Raw genomic sequence first — 19,063 nt, forward strand, 5'->3', positions numbered from 1 at the left:
CAGCAACAACCGGAGGGATACAACGCAGGCAACAGTCCAGCAGAAAGGGGCAAGAAACTGCAACTGAAGTGCAAGCAGTGACACCAGTGCAGCACAACCCATGAGAGGGAGGGGTGGCAGGCACAGAAGCCCCACAGCCACTGTTGGCTCATGAGGACCATGAGGACCTGGCTGTATGCTAGACGAAGGGGTGCACAGAGCTGGCACACAAGACAGGAGGGTGCACTACTGGAGAACTAGAAGGGCAGGGAAGTATAGTGGTTATAGGCCTGAGTCAGAGGCTCCTAATCTAGAACAGTTTGAGCTCTGCCTGGAGGAGAGCCAGGTCACATCACCGGTATCTCCTACACGAGGCTGTTATTTGCACCCTGAGCCTATGATATTTCAAATACCTGCCTTACCCTCATCCGAGGCCAACACCTGGACAACTGCATTCTCTAACCAGAGCTTAAGCACCTGGGTCTTAATTACACGGTCAGGCTCCCCGTGGAAAAACAAAGAGGACTTGGGGGCTCCCTGGTAGCACAAGGGGTTAAGATGCAACCTATGAAGCTATCTGCAGTCACTGTAGCACAGGTTCGATCCCCGGCCAGGGAGCTACCCACATGGCACAGCAGATCTCTCCTGACTTGCCCGCTGCTCCCCTCAGCAGTGTATTTCAGTCAATCTACCTGTTCTGTCCCCCACTCTGCCTCTGATGAATCCTCTCACCCCCCACACCTCTGGCCTATACCCCAGTTCTTGTATGCATAAATGATTTAAAAAAAAAGAAAAGAAAAAGAGGACAGTTCCTAGCCTTATGTAATAGTAGTAACTAATGCAAAAACCTAACATTGAGCTTCATTTTGTAAGAGAAGCCCATGCAGGTCACATGTGGTAAATATATGCAGTTGGAATATAGTAACTAAGTCATAAACCAAGAAAAGGAGGGCTATCAGGCAGGCCAAGTCATGCTGACACAGGGAGCACTTCGGGTAGAAAGCACAAGCCACTAGAAGTTACAAAGCCAAATACAGGTGGAGGTTGAAGGGCAGCCTGCTGAGAATTATGTTGGGCTGGTTAGTAGACTTTTTTGGGTCACTAGGTGAGCAGCCCAAATCATAAAGAAAGGGTGAGTGTTGGTATCTGTACTGTGATGCCAATGTCCCTTGGTAAGAAATGGGTGGTAAAGGCTGATATTAGTGTTTTTCATCAAATTAGAAGTTGGGTGATTGCTTTAATTCTTAGGTGCTGCTTCATTTCCTAAAAGCTGCTTGACCGAACTTATTTCTCTGTGGCTCAGTTTTCTTATCTGTAGAACCAGGACAGTAAGACTCCCTGATCTATTGGGACTATCAATTAATCACTAATGAGAGGTAATCAGTAAAGGTTAGTTAATAACGCGTGTGTATATATCACAGTACAAAGGCTTAAGTTATCGATGCAATTTTTCTAAAGGATTCTTTGAAGCATCCAAAAGAGATGTGAGTAAATTCTCTCCATAGATAATAACACTTGATATTTTTCTCAGCCCATGCTTCCATATAATGAGGCATGCTTGTGCATCCTAAGTGTATGATTTACATTTGATATTTTGACATCTCAAAAATAGTTTGGACCCCAAGAAATTATAATACAAGGAAGGACTCTTGAACATGTAGTTCAAAGCAATCAGAGCAGGCAAATTTGTAATAGAATTTAACATCTCTAAAACCCTGCCACAATGACAGCATAGCCAGGCCCTCATCAGTCAGAACAGCCAGGAGCACTAAGCAAATTATCACCTTGGAATCATGAGAGATTAGAGACTAGAAGACAAGAAGGAAGCAACTGGAAGAACTCAGAAAAGGAACCACTAAATTTCCTTTCCTGCCCCCTTCCAGCCCTTTTCATTCAGGTCAAGAATCTAGGCTCTTGATTGTTAAAACAAACAAAACTCCATTATCTCATTAACAAAATCCATTCTAATTAGGTAAAGCAAAAGGACAGAGAAATCAGAAAGATATCAAATTAAACCTCAAACATCTATTAAAATTTATACTAAAATATCAGCTTATTCCTCTCAAGAATCTACACAGTTGAGGGTGACCTCAACTAGAGTGGGGGTTAACTTGTTCTAGACTTGCAGGCTAGACTGCAGGAAAAGAAGCCAAAAATGAAAACGGAGCAAAGGTCTATGGAAAGTGGTCACTTGCTGAAGGGAAGTGCTCTCTGGCTGGCAAGACCTGGACTCCCGAAATTACATAGGTAAGGTAGGGCTCTCCGTTCCCTCAGCAGCACAATCTAGCAACAAGATTCCTCCCTCTTTTCCCTTATCCAATCTATCATTAACTTCTATTGTCTCTTCCTCCAGAATACAGATGGAAACTGTCCACCATATTTTACACTTATCTTAATCTGGACCATGTCATGTGTCAAGCACTGGATAGCCGTGGGTGGCTAAATCGCTACCATATTGGACAGTTAAGCTCTAGCTGATTACCTTTGACCACAGTCTTTAAAGCATGTTTTGTAAGATCACAAGACTACCAAAAGCTGTCCTTGTGGTTCTGATTTCCATTTCCCTATAGGAGATGAACATGTCTTTGTATGCCTGTTGGCCATCTGCATGTCTTCTTTGGAAATGACTATTCAGGTTCTCTACCCACTTCTAAAATTTGTTGGGTTTAATAATTTCTTCATAATCCCTTAGTCTATTCTAGACTCACAAATATCACCTCCCATTATGTAGGACATATTTTCATTTTGAAGATAATTTTTTTCATTGTGCCAAAGCATCTTTGATATAGCTCCACTTGTTTACTTTTGCTTTTATTTATCTTGCCACTGGAGACAAATCCCCACGCATGTAAGGCCAATGTCAAGGAGTTTATCATTTGTTTTCTTCTATGTATCTTACAGTTTCAGGTCTTACATGTTAAGTATTTAATCCATTTTTGAACTAATCTTTCTATGTGGTGTGAGATAGTGGTCTAGTTTCATTCTTTTGCCATGTGGCCGCCCAATTTTTCCAATACCATTTATTGAAGTTTCCTTGTCCCACCACATGCTCTCTTGGTTCCTATGTCGTACATGTTAGCCATGTATGGGTTTATTTCTGGCCTCTCCATTCTGTTCCATTGATCAGTATCTCTTTCCTATTCTAATAATAGTTGTTTGGATTTCTACTGCTTTGTAGTTGGATTTGTTGGGGAGCAGATATCATACCTCCATTTCCCCCCGCCTCCCTCCCAGGATTGTTTTTGCTATTCAGGATCTTTCATAGTTCCAATTTTTTTTTTTTTGTTCTATTTCTGTAAAGAATGTCACTGGCTGGGGTGTGGGGAGGGTCCCTGGTAGCGCAAGGGGTTAAGTCTCAGCACCATGAAGCCATCAGCAGTCACTGCAGCATGAGTTCGATCCCCGGCCACATGGAGCATACCTCTCCTATCTCGCCTACTGCTCCCCTCAGCAGTGTATTTCTGCCAGTCTGCCTGTTCTGCTATCCACTGTATCCTGGTGAATCCTCTCCACACACATTCCGCCTCCCCGCCTGCCCCCGCCCCCGCCCCGCTGCCCCACCACCGCACCTCTGGCCTACACCCCAGCTCTTGTATGTATAAATAAACCTTCAAAAAAAACTTCACTGGGGTTTTGATAGGGATTGCACTGAGTCTGCATTTTACTTTATGTAATTGGGCCATTTTAACAATTCTTCCAATCCATGTAAACAGAATATTTGCTTCCTCAGCAACAATTTCTCCCCACGACTTCTTGAGTTTTCAGTTATCACCTCACACCTATGAGAATGGCTATTATAACAAGTGAATGCTGAAGAGGTTGTGGAGAAAGGGGGTACTCCTCATACACTGCTGGTGGGAATGTCAATTGGTGCAGCTATTATGGAAAACAGTATGGAGGGTCTTCAAAAATTAAAAATACAACGCCCATGATTCAGTTATTCCACTTCTTGGTATTTACCCGAAAATACCAAAAACTCTAAGTCAAATCAGATGAATGTAGAGGGTATTGTGCTTGGTTAAGTCAGATGGGGAAAGACAAACATAATATACTTTCACTCATGTGAAAGCACATAAATGAAGTAAAATAAACTGTCAGACTCTAAGACCTAATTAATGGTCATCAGAGAGTCCAAGTTTATTAGATTAAGAAGGGTCAATTTTATGAAGGATGTATTGTTTTTTAAAGATTTATTTGTGCATACAAGAGCTGGGGTACAGGCCAGAGATGCAGGGGGTGAGAGGATTCACCAAGAGTGGGGAGCAGAACAGGCAGATTGACTTAAGTACACTGCTGAGGGAAGCAGCGGGCGAGTCAGGAGGTCTGCTGCACCATGTGAGTTGCTCCCTGGCCGGCCAGGGATCGAACTCATGCTGCAGAGGCTGCAGATTGCTTCACAGTGCAGTGCTTAACCCCTAGCACCACCAGGGAAGCCCTGAAGGATGTATTTTGACATAGTGGTAAAAATAATGATGATGATGCAAATTGGAAATGTTATAAACTTACCTCAATAAAACTTTCCCTAACAGTATTAAAAACTGCTATTAGCATCTATCACTCAACCTTTTCCAGCAATGCTTTTTTAAAGATGCACTAATTCCTTTTGGACATACTGCTTCTGAAGTAAAGAACCTACCATTCAGTTCTAAGCTTCCTTAGCTGTCTTGGAGGTCTGCTGGGTCTTAGTGGTTCTTGTGCTGTTTGGATATATTATTCTTCAATTAAGAATACAGTTGAAGTGCTATCCTCTGGAGTCTAAACATAACACCAGCGAACCCTGAATAGAGCAAGATTCACTTTTACTATCTGAAGTCACCAAAAAACCAATTCTGAAGGTCTTCCTTTTGACATGTAGATTGTGGCAACAAAGTTAACAGTATCTGTGCTTCTACTGTCCGGCTCTTCAGTATCTCAAGAATTAGTAAGGTCAGTAGAATTAGTTGAACACTTCATAGAGATAGATGGAAGGCACTGACCTGGCAGCATTGAACTGGCTGTGTAAGGTAACAGGACTTTGGAAAGTCAGTAAGAAAACATTTAAAGTAATTGTTGACGATCTCTCCTTCGATCTCCTGCAGTATTTGAGTATTTGCACACTTGCTTTTTCTCATCTTTTCTAGGCTGTAGTTAAGAACTTGCTTTAATCTTCGCAGCTTCTATAATAGCACTGCGCTCTCCAAAAATCTTCAAACCGATTTAATGCTTGCAGATTTAATTTCATGAAATAAGATGTATGTAACACGCCATATATATGTAACCATACAGGTGGATCTGTTGCTGTATTTTTTCTCGGGACTTAATTTATCATTGCTTTGTCTGTAATCAATTCTTCAGAAGTCTAATTTCATCTTTGATTTTTTCACTCGTGTTGCTGTTTTCAGTGACCTTCTTCCTGGATCTTCATTGACCTTTCACTGAGGGGCTTGTCTTCATTACGTATGCATGAAGGAATTCAATTACTGCCCTAAGTCACAAACACTTTTTAGAGTCTGAAAACCTTTGTACAATTTCAATAGCCAAAAAAAAAAAAAAAATCTTGTATTTGAAGTTAATGTCACCAAATATCCACTGGTGCCTAAATGGTTCTTGTCTAACATATGTGTCACAAGCAAAGTGAAAATAGTGACTATTGGAAGTTAGACTGGGTCAATTCAATATTTACTTATATGCAATTCAAAGTGCCTTGTATGATACTCTTCAGATCATGTAAATTTTCTATGAAATGCCTTGTACAACTTATTCTTGCAGCAGTGAAGCAAGACTTAACAAATATATCTTAATTGTCCTGTTCCTACATCATCATTGTAATCCACTGAGTAATCAGGAGTGTCAGGTTGGTTTTTTTTTTAAAGATTTATTTATTTATGTATACAAGAGCTGGGGTGTAGGCCAGAGGTGCAGGGGGTGGGGGGGGTTAGAGGATTCACCAGAGACAGAATGGGAGCAGAACATATGGATTGACTGAAATTCACTGTTGAGGGAAGCAGTTGGTGAGACAGATCAGCTTCACCATGTGGATCAGCTCCCTGCCCAGGGATCAAACTCGTGCTGCAGTGGCTGCTGATAGCTTCATAGTACTGAGACTAACCCCTTGTACCATCAGGGAGGCCCCCAGTGTCAGTTTTTATTGTATGGAAATTGAAGAAAAATTCAGTTTTTTTATACAAAAATAAACCAATTTCATGGTTATATAACATCTTAGGAAAAATAATTTATCAAAACAAAAAATTGAGTCTAGCATTGTTTTGCAATTTGCATCTTTCAATGAACAGTTGAACACAATTTACTTATATATCCATCTGATGTTGAGCTCCACCATCTTGAAGTACATGAAGGAATCTGATCTTGGATAGACAGCTTTTAACATGATAAAGGAAAAATGTTTACAGTCTTTTCAGATAATTATGCATTCTTCTTTGACACTGTACAGAAAAGTTTGGTTGCAGTATGAAAGCTAAAACAAGGCACTTTTGGCTTATTCTAAACTTGGTTGATATACCTGGTGTTCTAAATAGATCTATTCAGCATGCACTGGTCATCAGAAACTACTGTTTCACTAAGTTATGCATATCTTCCAAATGCTAACACAAGCAGTACATATCTAAACTGATACTTGGAATAGTCCCATCAAATTGAATGTCCAGGTAGTAGAACAACATCAAATTCAGGATCTCGATTCAAACATTCCAAAATTCTCATTTTTTCTTGTAAAGCTGAAATATGACTGGCGGCAAATTTATTTTCCTTGAACTACCATGTAATTTGAGAATAAATGTCGACATTCTATCAAGTAATGGGACTAGTTCAGAAGTCAATTACCTTATTCCTTGACAACCATTAAAGCAACTAGGCTCTGTCTCTGCTTCAGATTCTTCTGGAATGCATGAGGCAGTTCTTCACATGTGCTTCCTATTTCATCACTTAGAAAACTTAAAAGACTGAGTCCTGAAATGATACTTAAAAAATAACTTATTCTGCTTCATCAAAAACATTCGAGTTCATGTTTAATTGTAAGAGTTTCCTGTAATGAAGACCTCCATGACTGGTGTCACGAGGACTGAGAGTCTAGACTCTGCCTAGACTACTGCTTTGGTGCTTATGACCTCACTGATCACTGAATCCTGACATGAAATCATCCCAACACTCCAGACGAGCAGAGCTACTTTTCCCACGGAAGGAGAGGCCACATTTTTTGAGAAGCCATCTTCTGAATTCTTCAGAATGCATTTTACTTGTGATGTCACAAACACAGGAGTTACCATCATACAGACTTTGACATGTACAGCTCAGTCTATGTTGATATTCACAATAGCAAAATTTAAACTACATCCATTAAACAGGCACGTAGCTCTTAAAACAAGAGGAATGACACATTTTAAGGATTATATCTTATCTTCTGTGCTTTCCTACAATTTCCTAAACCCTAGTAAGGTATTTGTTCTCCTGAATGCAACCTGAAAATGTTCACTTGTAACAGCTTAACATTTCTTCTTTGAAAAATAGCTTCCTAAATAGTGTCAGTGTTATAAGGGTAGGAAATCAAGCACAAATCACACCAGTATGATTTCATACTTTTTTGTAAAAAATAAATGTTTATTTCAAGTATGAAAAGTAATGCTTAAACATTATCCCAAAATTGTGTTCAGCATAGCAAGTATAAAACAAGACTTCTGACAAAAAGTTTACATGTACAAAATACTTAAGAATATTCTTTGACATTCACAGTGAGCATTTTGAAAAATAAGTTTTGCTGATAACTTTTAGAAATAAAAATACATTTACAGTCCCAGCTAAAATAAATGGCCTTTATCCCAAAGAGAGGCTCCCTCAGGATACAGTTAACATTTCAAAATAAGACTTAAGATAAAAAATTCCCTTTAAATGATGACAAACTGCGTCAGTCATGATGAAATTCAACACCTTACAGTGTCTCTGACAAATAGCATTCATGTCTTACATTTTCTACTCACAAATAAGGTTCTCACGACATCATAATTAAATAATTTCAATGATATACACAACCCAAGTGGTAGCCAAACTCTTTAGTGTTCCCAGGTAAGTAGTCTGAAGGGGAAAATGCCAGAAATTTTCTGGGGGCGATTCCAGAATGAGCAGATGAACTAAAAGTCTCAAAATTATTTTAAGGGACTGCTACCAAGGCTTCTGCTTCTCTTCTCCATGTACATCTTTTTGTAGGTTTGAAACATTGCTTTTGAATCCTTTACTGGATTTTGTCCTGTGTCAAAGCCATCTGCACTGAAGCTTCTTTTGGAGAGTCTTGAATTAGTCAAAATATTATTGTCTAAGGAAACAGAAATGTTATTGACTTTATTACCCTTCTGGCGAGCGACCAATACATCATCAGGCAAAATGAGGGGGACACATGCGTCCTTCTCGGGAGTAAACAGAGCAAAAGTTAACCCTAAAAACATTCTTGTCTAAGGAGACAAAAACACTGACTTCAGTGTTTGACTGAATGACCAATCAACACACAATCAACCAAAATGAGGGAACGTGCCGTGCCTTCTTCTCTGGAACAGATACCAGGTCTTGGTGCTGCCTGCCCACCACCTAGGGCTTTCCCTCTAGAACTATGCCCACACCCTTGGGATGTCCTGCTCTGGTGCCTGTTTTCTACTCTTGTCCTTGTCTTCACTGCCCAGGGCTGATCTGCTCCTCCTGCATCTACTCTCAACAAAACCTCCAACCACTGCAAACTCACCAATGTGAGTTTCGTAGTAGTTCTCTGAACCAGCAGTAGAGAGAGACAGCAGCTGCAGCATTCCAGTGAGCAGGTGGGTGCTTTTAGCATGCTGGTCGCTGGGCATGCTAAGGGGGCTTCCTTAGGCACTGGCTGTTGCAATCTCCTCACTCTCCGCCTTTGCTAGGTCCAGCTTTCTTGCGCCGGTTTCTAGATGCGCCACTACCTCAGCAATTGTTCAGAACACCCACACCCACACCTCATGCCTCCTCCAGCCACTCCCACCCAGGTGGCAGTGTGGTTTCACCATTTCCTGCCTGGGCCGCCTCAGTTCTTCTCCATCCTCAACACTGCTGACGACTGGGGTAGGGCTGTCTCTCTGCTGCTTTCCATCCTCTTCTACCTAAACCGACTGAGAACAGATTCCACAGCCTGCTTCTGTGCTCTTCTTTCCCCCACTGGGGTCTCATTGCACTCTCTGCCCTGGTTTTGTTTCTGCCGCTGCTCTGGCTACCTCTGAGCCTCTAGCTGTGAAGGGTCTTCTGAGTATGTTCAGCTCCAGACTCCAAACATATCTCAACGCCTTCACGAAGTGATCGGTCCCTCTCCTGTTGTGAGGACCAATCTCCAGGCCCATCTCACCTCTTTTTTTGCCTTCCTGTGTCAACATCAGAAGTGGTTTTTCTATCTTTAAATCTCTAACTCATTCCCCACTGATTTAGAGTGCATTTCCTCTTCCTTTCATTCAACCTAAATTTTCTCCTACCTGTACCTTCAGAGCACAAGAGTCAGCTTCTTCCCACCCGCTTATGTGCATGTCTAAAGCCCTCAACTCTTGTCACACTTCCTCTTTTAAAAATAAGCTCCTCTTCATTTCCACACCAACTGTAAACCCTCGACTTTGCAGGTTCATGCAACCAAAAGTAAGGTTAAAACTCTAGGCCTCAAAGCAAAATACATTCATTCCATGAATTAAATCAGATACTGAAAGCTCTAGATTTTCTAGTTGGACTCTCAGCCCAAATCCCACACCTACAAGAAGCAATTTACTCGAAACACCTGCCTCTCATCATCAAAATAATTCAACTTCCAGTGAACTTTGAAGAGAGGGGACTAGGTTCAAGAACCTATTCATCCTCCAGTCAAGTCACTTTTTTCAATAATCTCAATACTCACTGATAAGGTGGGAACATGCTTCTCTACTCTGTTTTGATAGTAACATGAATTAACCTACAAATCACCCAAAGTCGGGGTTGGCACCGAGTGTGGCTTGTAGGTCAAGCCTAGCCTGTAGCCAGTCTCAGCCAAGCGCCCTTAAAACACAGTCCACATTCATTCATTAGTGTGTGGCCACATCTCACCTCAATTCCAGGGCTGAGAGATTAAGAGTCCTTATCACCTGCAAAGTCTAGTGCATGCTGTCTAGACCGACAAAGAAAAGCCACTCCCTAAACTACTCCACTGTGATATTTTTTGAAAAGAAATAGACCCGTGCTTCCCCTCCACAGCGTGACTGAAGAGATGGGAAGCCCAGCACTCAGACACAAACACCAAATCATTAAAAAACATACAAGGGTTAACCTGGACTTCACCTTGGTTCAGAACAGAACAAAGCTTATGACAGAACGCCACATGAGTAAGATAAAAACTTAAATAGATGGTTTTACCTAGGTCTTCGGTGGCTTCCGGCATCCTTTTCTCCTCAGTTACACATTTTAACCAGTCTTCTTTTGTACTTTTTATTCCTGAAACTATGTAAATATTCATTTTCAGATCTCTAGATATTGCTACACATTTCTTTAGTACTATTATGAAGGAAAATCCTATCAGCCTAAGATAAACCTTAGAAAACATTAGCACTATTCACACATAACTAAAAGGGGCTGGAAAAACGCTTTGAAGCGCCTGAACAGCACACAATTTGAAAAATAAGCTATATTTAAGGATTCCCTTCACTATGCAATTTGTTGTGTTTCCCCCATTTGGGTGGAACATAATATATGGGGGTGCTAGGGGCTGAGATGGAGATGCCCCCCACTTTTATCACCTCGTTGTTACCCACACGCCTCTACACTTCAGATCAGATTTGAAGAATCCAGCTAAGGACCAGAGGAGGGCCTCCTATGTGGCGCAGCGGTTGAGCGCTGGGTTGTGAAGCCGCCCGCAGCCTCTGCAGCGCCGGCCACCGTAGGGGGTCCTGCTGGCGCACGGACCTCTCCTGCCACACTCTGCTCCCCTCAGCAGTGTACTTCAGTCCTTCTGCCTGCTCTGCTCCCCGCTCTGGCTCTGGTGAATTCTCTCACCCTCCCGTGCTTCTGACTGTACCCAGTGCTTGTATAAGTAAAATTTAAAAAAAAAAATACAAAAAAAAAAAAAAAAAGGGCCAGAAGAACTCACCAAGACTTTACAAACATTTTAATGCTGTTTATATTTGCCCATGTGGTGCTGCAGGTTCAGGTACCCCAACGGATGAAACGGAAAGCACAGGAGCGGTATTTCCCATTCAATTTCTTTAGTTTTCTGGGCTTCTTAGCATAATGGCTAATATGCAAAGCCACAATCCGTGTTTCCTTAGGGCACAGATACTTAGCTATCCATCCCCTCTCCTTCCTGCACTACACTCATTCCCTCAACTAACTGACCACCATGTTTGCCATCTGGGCTCAGGGACTCTACACTGGCCAGCTGTCCCACATCATGAGCAGACTAGGTCACCACCAGAACCTCGTGGTAACAGATTTAACAAGCCAAACCATTTCCCTAAGTATGAAAAGGTTTCACTAACCAGTTACATATCTCCTTATATTCAGACCCAAATTTCCCATATACCACGGGGCTTCGAAATTATGGGAATAGAACAGCAGGCCGTTCACATATACGTGAAACTTTCTGTAACTCAGCACCAATTCTTTCCTCCAGTGTGGGCTTCTTGGTACAATGTCACCTTAGTGTGCGAGATGCAGTCACGTGGTTCCCAGCTACCCAAATGGCTGCGGTGCCACCCAAGAGGCACCAGAGACACCATTAAAACACCCATACTGCACCTTGCAAGGGCACCTGCTCCTTCCTGGGACAAGGTTTCAGGTCTTTCTGGTCTTCTGCAGCGCTCGCATTCTTCATCATGCTGTCCGGGCACAGCTTAAACTCTAGCATGCTGCGACTATCTGAGGTCTCTTTCCCAGGCAAAAAGCTCTTAGGTTTACTTTCTGGTCTCTCTTTATCTCTCCCAAGCTTCCTGGGTGAACTGTCCAATTTTGTGAGACAGATGCTTTCCCTTTCGGTGCACTTAAAAGCGACTCTGTTCAGGTACCGCTTCCGTTGATCCTTTGCATGGGAAGACATCTGGCCTAAAGCACCTTCACTGTTCATGCAGCTGGCGCTTTTGTCTACTTTGGTTTTATCTTTCCACATTTTATCAGACGGCTTCCCACCAACTGCTCCTTTAATACTTTTTGAAATGTGTGTTTTAGATTCCTCAGAATGGTGGATTTTGAGGTTTTTGCTAAGGCTGGTGCAAACATTTGACACTTCTTTAGAGGTCTGCCCACCGCCGCTGCTGCTGTGCCTCATGCTCGACTTCCCACAGCTCCCTACTCGCAAAGCGAGCTTACTGGACCTCATGATTTGATAATCATGAGACCTACTTTTCACATACTTTTTCTTTGATACTTTCACACCCATTGCTTCTTTATGCTTTTGCCTTTGGATACATTCTGCTGTTATAAGCCTACTCATTTTAGAAGAACTCCCTGTAGAGCTTGAAGTCTTAACTTTCGAAACTGTCTTCTCTTTAACGCTGGCTCTCTCGCTGGAGATGGGCAAAGGATGACATAATTTCACCGTGCCACCTGTCACATTTTTACTCTGCTCATGTTCATATTTCTTCTTTTTTATCACTGAATCAAGTACGCTATCCTCATCTAACTTCCTTTTTTCCCGTTTTTGGCTGGAGCCACCAGCTTTCACCTTCAATGTCCTGTCCTCTGGTAACACTTGCTGTGCCAGAGAACCTGTTGTCTTCCTGTGTGGCTCTTTATTTTTATTTGTCAAACCCACCCCCTTTGCTTGTACTAGGTGTGAGTTTGGTGTCATGTGTTTCTTCTGTAGTTTCTCCTGAGAAGGTTTTGTCACTTTATTACTGGAGTGGAAGGTGATCTCATGAAACTGTAATTTTCCACTTCTTTTGTGTCTTTTTGAGGAGTCTTTTTTTCTATCACTTTTCAACTGGCCTGATAACTCTTGTTCTGTCCTTACTGAGTCATTATGCTTTGTTTTAGATTTCTGTTTAATAGTCTTGCCCTGTTCTATTTCAGACAGACTGTTTTTCCTGTCTGGAGAAGAAAGAGAAATCCTCTGATTGTTATCTGGAGGATCATTAGCTTCAACAGGGATAGCTTGATCAGAGGTTCTGTCTCCTGGTTTACCGTCCTTTGTCTCCAAAGAACACCAAGTTTTCTCTTTTTCTCTAGGTGAAGTTTCGTCCTTTATGGAATGACACTGGCATCTGGGAATTCCTTTGTAAACCCCCGAGAGCCACCCCAGTGCACAGCAGCGGACGTCATCTTTCTCAAGATCCACTATTACACAATCAGAATTGTCTCCATCCCCACTATGGGCTTGTGGGACAGTTTGGCTTCCTTTTTTGGGGACAGGCACCTCTTTTTGAGATTCTGTGACTTTTTTTGCCTCATGAGGCTGATCGTCCTGTTCAGGAAATAGTTCTCTCATTTGCTCTGAACTTAAAAGTGTAATTTGTATTTGGTCTGCTGAGTCTTTAGAGTCACAAGCAATTTTCTCACAAGCTTGATCTTTGGAGACTTCATCCTTTTTCACTTGGGGCACAGAATCCTCACATGTATTCCTAGCTTCAATACCAAAAGGAAACTCTTTTAAAAGTTCCGACAGCTGGTCATGCAGGTATGAGACAGAGGTGCTCTCATCGAGAATCCCGCTGCCCACTGGATCCTGGGCAGTGTTGTCGCAGGGCATGTCCATCTCCTGAGGGTGACCACCCTGCTGAGGAATAGCTGAGGGACACGCATGGCCACCAGTGTCCTCACTAGTGATGTGGCCTAAACTGCCTTGCTCTAGAATTCCACTGTTTGTTTCAACATGTTTTAAAGAGGATGATTCAGGAGGATGGGGTGACTTGGACTCATCTGTTATTTCATGTGAAACACCTGTGCCCTGTTCAAAATTGCCCTTTTGAAAACCAAAGTCTTTTTTCTCTATGATGTCCTCTAGTTCTTTCTGTTGTCTACCATTAACTACTTGGTGACTAGGTAGGGGTTTCTGTGGCTCAACCTTTTGCAAAGGGGGCATGCTGAATATCTTCGCAATTTGGGAATTGTAAGATATGTCGCCTTCCACAAGAGAACAGATGCTGTCTATCTGTAAGACATCCCAACCTCTTGACCCGAGGGAGGGGAGTGCACTAGTCACCTGATAGTGGCTGTCTGGTTCTGCTTTTATGTACTTCCACTGATCTGGATTAGGTATATCTTCTGAAGTAACATTTGCTGATTCTGTTTGCTTTTCGTTCTGAATCAATGGGAAAATTTTGGAGCTTGGTATAGTACTTGCTACTTGGTCATTAACGTTCAAAGTAGCAATATCATGCCTATCTTCTGCCAACTTATTTTGTAAGCTACAAACACTGCCTTCCTTAATAACAGGATACACTGCTTCAGGTAAAGCCCCAGGTGCCATTTCTTTGACAGGCAATGTTTTGACATCTGACAGAATTAAGGGTGACACTACAGCAATCTGAAGCTCTGTGCCCTTTGTCACAGTTACACTTGATGACTCATAGTTCTGTACTGCTGTCGACAATGTTGTTTCTTGCAAGCTATTCACCATCTTAGTCTCAGTATTTCCCACAACTGGCATTGGACTCTTATCACAGATTTCTACAGCCTTTGACATTCCAGTGGCTGTTCTCTGTGCCCTTGAGTCACAATGCTGTTTCTCTTCTGTGGGTTCTGAAGGCTGCTTTTTCCATAGAGAAAGACATGTTGCTAGCAATTCCATGGGACACTGACCTTCACTTTGAGAAGACATTCCGGTTGCGGAGGATTTATGCTCAAGAGAAAGGTTGTCTGAAATCTTAGCATTTACACTACAAGGACCTGGAGTTTCCATGGTTTTTAAATTCAGTTGGTTACCAATGACTTGGGTATTTGGAGTCATTTCAGTACTATGTAGGTTAGTATCCTGAAGTATTTTATCATCATCATTTACTAATTTCTGCTGAGTTGTATTATTTCCAGCTTCAAGTAAACTGAGTATTAGAGGATGTTTACTTCGATATTTTTCAACAGATTCCTCAAAGGATGGAGAAAGAGTAGAATGAGGAAGAGAAGTGGCTTCAAAATTTTTTGGTGCATTTTGCTCAGTATTGACAGAGTTTCCTGGTGAAAATTGGCTGTTGCTTGATGTTTCAGGGGTGACCGGAACAGTTGCTGTCTGTAAGGAAATCAGACCTTGCAAGTCCTGAAAGCGGCCTGGCACTAGCAATTTTTCCATACAGAGAGGATTGAGAAAAACTTGGTTAAACTTTTTACAACTGGTGTTGGAATTCAAAGTATGGTGTGCTCTATTGTTTTGTTCTGCAGATTCCATCACAGTTGGTGGCTTATCCTGTACCATCTCTGTTGTGACTTGAGTTACCTGTGGTGCAGACTGACTTTCGGCAGTTTTTTTAAGAGTTAACTCAGAACATTTAGCTGAGTCATTGTAAGGGGGCTTAGTTGTTTTAATACAACCTGCTGCCATCAGAAGGTCTTTATTAATTTTAATTTTCCTTGCAAGTTCTGAAAACTTCTTTTTTATTTCTACTAATGTTTTAATATCCCTAACTAGTTTTTCTTTTGTGGCACTTGTGTCCAGGACTTGAGTTGAAGGTAGGCTACAAGAATCCATTCTTTTCTCTTGATTGTTTTGAGTGAGACTCTGGACACCAGGCACAGAAGATCCAACGGGTTCGCCGTAAGGCTGGCTGACGTTGGCACGCACTTCCAAGTCACAAAAATTTCCAAGCGTGCTGACATTTTCACTAAAGTTTTGCCACTGCTGTTCAAAGCCCCTACCAAAGTCTTTCCTCAGTTCAGGTGAGTGTGTTTCCTGGCTCTGAGGCATGTCCATGGTAGAGTGTTTAACCACAGGCTGAGGACTTTGCAAAGGCTGTCTTGGGAAACTGCATTCGTAAGGAGGAGGGGGTCTTTTGTTAGCTTGAGTAGCTGCATATGGGTATGATGGTGCAGGTGCTATGGGCTTTGGCTCATAAGTCAGTGCAGAATTTGGAGGATGACTATTTTTAACTTGCAATGATGTCGATGACATAGAGTTTTGTTTTTGATGAGCAGGATCTTGCAAACAGCTTCGTGATGAATAAGTGTACTGCTGTGGAAGTGGCCTGTGTTCTGGGTAAGTCAATCCACTGGCTGCATGCTGCTGGGCCCAATTACCCTGGGGCAATAAAGACGGGTTAAGTCTTGGAATTCCTTGATAAGTTACAGGAACTCTTACAGAGTTAGAAGGGACCATTTGAAGTTGCACAGAATAGGTGTCAGAGGTGACGTACTGATTTGGCAGTGCATGCAAACTGGGGGTACTGGTTCCAAAGCTAGTTTGATGGGTTACAGGAGTGCCTGTGTGAGAAAGCATAGAATTCCTCGATGATGAGTTTAACCAGACATTTTGTGGAAGTCCAGGAGACATTTGGAAGTTGTGATCGAGTTGTTTGTGTCCTTTAACATTTGTATATGTTATTCTTTCTACTGAAGTTTGTGAGGTCATAACTGCCTCACTATGCATATTAGAAAGAGGCATCTGTTGAGTTTTATAATTTCTGATATTGACCTGTGGCTGTGAAACTGGATTTGAATTACTGAGAAACATACAAGCATCTTGGTTACTTCCAGGATAGTTTAAAGAACTTTGAGGTGTTGTGTTCAGTGTGGGTCTTAAAGCTTGCTCCAAAAAAGATGACGACTGTTTCTTACGATATGCGGGTCGCAAGGTGGCTTGTCCTGGTTTTATATTCCAACTCATGGTCAAGAGGAATTAGTAAGAAGTGTATTAACAGTCAGTTGTTCTGGATATCAGGAATCTGTAGGAAAGGAAGATTTTCTGTTTAAATAAAAAGCTGTTCTGTGTGGATAGAAAAGCTAAGAAAACTAGACACCAAAACTGTCTATGTCAATCGTAAATCCTGGGAACTCAGACTAGACAAAATCTCACCTTTTTTTTTTAAATAGAGGCATGTTTTATTTATTTATTTGTTTGTTTGTTTGTTTTGTTTATACAAGCACTGGGTACAGTCAGAAGCGCGGGAGGGTGAGAGAATTCACCAGAGCCAGAGCAGGGAGCAGAGCAGGCAGAAGGACCGAAGTACACTGCGTGCAGCAGGAGAGGTCTGCACACCATGTGGACCCTCCTCTGGTGGCCGGGGAGCAGCCGGGGATCGAACCGGTGCTGCAGAGGCCGTGGGCAGCTTCGCAACCCAGCGCTCAACCGCTGCGCCACCGGGGAGGCCCCAAAATCTCACCTTTAATGTGGGCAAGAGGAAAATTCAAGGAGGAAGCAACCATAAAAATGGCAAATATCAGTAAGATTTCTGGAATGTTTAAGAGGATTCATTCTACACAATTCAATTAGTATTTTATTTGTCACATTTAAGCAGCAATTATTTTCTGCTTTTGCTTATTTTAACTAGGTCTTTATTCTTCATAACTTCTGCTAATTATAAAAAACATTCAAACATAAGTGAAAAAAAGCCCTCACTGTCCAATCCCAGGGTCAAACTCCCAGAATCATTACCTTGTCTTTTGCCAAATTCCTCTACATAAGAAACCACCAACACATAAAACCTCATTTTTCAAAGCAGATGGAATCCTACAAACACACCATCCAGTCTGCCTGGTCATCACGACTTTTTCTTCCTGTACTTTTATTGCCTCATCTAGGAGATATGACCTCACTACACATACACCTACCTCGGCGTGAGCAACACATTTGACTTTATGGATTTATCACTATTTAACCAACCCAATGATTTATTAATTTAATAGATTTCACCATTTTAGTTTGTGCTCTTGCAAACTACCCTACTACTAAGCATTCCTGTATGCTTTTGCATTTGTGTAAAATGTTTCTGGAAATTCCTTGATATAAAGTCAATGTGTCAAAAGACAAAATTAATGTCATCAAGAGTGTCAAACTGCCATCCAAAAAGGCTGAAATCATTTACATTCACCAAAGGTATCCTCACACATCTAAAACTGGACAGATTCATAACCATAATAAACACAGGAGAAAGATTTTAAACAAAACCAAACCAACCTGATTTAACATATATTAACAGCACTCCCAACAACTGCAGGGTACGCTTTCTTCCCAAATATACATGGAAGCTTTACCAATACTGACCATGTGGCCAAGCCATAAGCACATTCCAAAGAGTTAAATAATTCAGATTGATTCACAGAGGAATTAATCTAGAAAGTATAGGAAAAAAGGTAACTAGACAACTGCCAAATAATGGAGCAATAAGAAGAATGCACTTTACTTTCAAGCTGAGAGAGAGACAGGAAGGACATCTCTTCCCCCACTTAAGGTTAGGGCTCTACCAGAGGTTAGGGCTGCAGCCTGTGAATTCAGGATCACCCAATGCAATCCATTACAAGTTACCAATCCCATGTTTACGTAAGACTGTGGGGTAACAGAGAGCATTAAAAAGATTTATTTAAAAAGAAGGCTCGAAAACAATCTCTGCATTCAGCACTCCAAATGAGACTAACCACTTAATATCCAAGGAAAAGAAATTCAGACAGTGAAATTAAAACACATACAAAAAGATAGACTCAACAAATTGCTTCTTCAAAAGCAATTAATAAAAATCTGCCTCTGAAATATAAATAAAAAGAAAAAGACAATATTGGAAAAAGATCCTAGACATTTAAGTGATTACTATTAGTTTTGAGTGACTTTACCCCAAATACATTTAAACTTCAAGTGAAATGGAGAAAGTCCTTTGAAAACACACCTAACATTGTAAGTCTAACATTGTAAGAACACCGAATCTCTCTAAAGAAAACACACCTACAATTAAATATTTACGTACAAAAAAACTCCATGGCCCTATACCTGGAACAAAATGGAGCAAACCCAGGAGACTGGGGTTGGCTGGGTTATGGGTCATAACCCACAAGCTTTAAGAACACAGGACATGACCCAAAAGCAGACACATGGTGAGAAATAACAATAACAGGTTTTATTCACACAGGGGAAAAGGGAGAGTTGAGAGGGAATTTACAGGCTGGCACATGGCCAGATGCTATCTACCTGCCCCAGGTGGCATCCACTGAGCAGAGACAGGTCCAA

At 41.7% G+C, this 19,063-nt stretch overlaps 2 protein-coding genes across 2 annotated transcripts; both read right to left on the reverse strand.

The window, feature by feature from the left end:
• Positions 1 to 8,114: 8,114 nt before the first annotated feature.
• Positions 8,115 to 12,383, reverse strand: LOC311184607 (retroelement silencing factor 1-like; the record flags this gene model as incomplete). The annotated part of the gene is made up of 2 exons (XM_084254762.1): positions 11,725 to 12,383; positions 8,115 to 8,281 (listed from the first exon to the last, which is right to left on the reverse strand). Exons 1-2 carry the CDS (start codon positions 12,359 to 12,361, stop codon positions 8,115 to 8,117), a joined length of 804 nt encoding a protein of 267 aa, XP_084110888.1. The 5' UTR covers positions 12,362 to 12,383.
• An 87-nt stretch (positions 12,384 to 12,470) lies between these two features.
• RESF1 (retroelement silencing factor 1) lies at positions 12,471 to 16,747 on the reverse strand (the record flags this gene model as incomplete). The annotated part of the gene is made up of 2 exons (XM_084255995.1): positions 13,484 to 16,747; positions 12,471 to 12,488 (listed from the first exon to the last, which is right to left on the reverse strand). The coding sequence occupies exons 1-2, from the start codon at positions 16,730 to 16,732 to the stop codon at positions 12,471 to 12,473; spliced, it is 3,267 nt and encodes a 1,088-aa protein (XP_084112121.1). The 5' UTR covers positions 16,733 to 16,747.
• Between the last annotated feature and the right edge of the window lie 2,316 nt (positions 16,748 to 19,063).

This window comes from Talpa europaea (genome assembly GCF_964194135.1).
Source record: "Talpa europaea genome assembly, chromosome: 15".
Taxonomy (NCBI): Eukaryota; Metazoa; Chordata; class Mammalia; order Eulipotyphla; family Talpidae; genus Talpa; species Talpa europaea.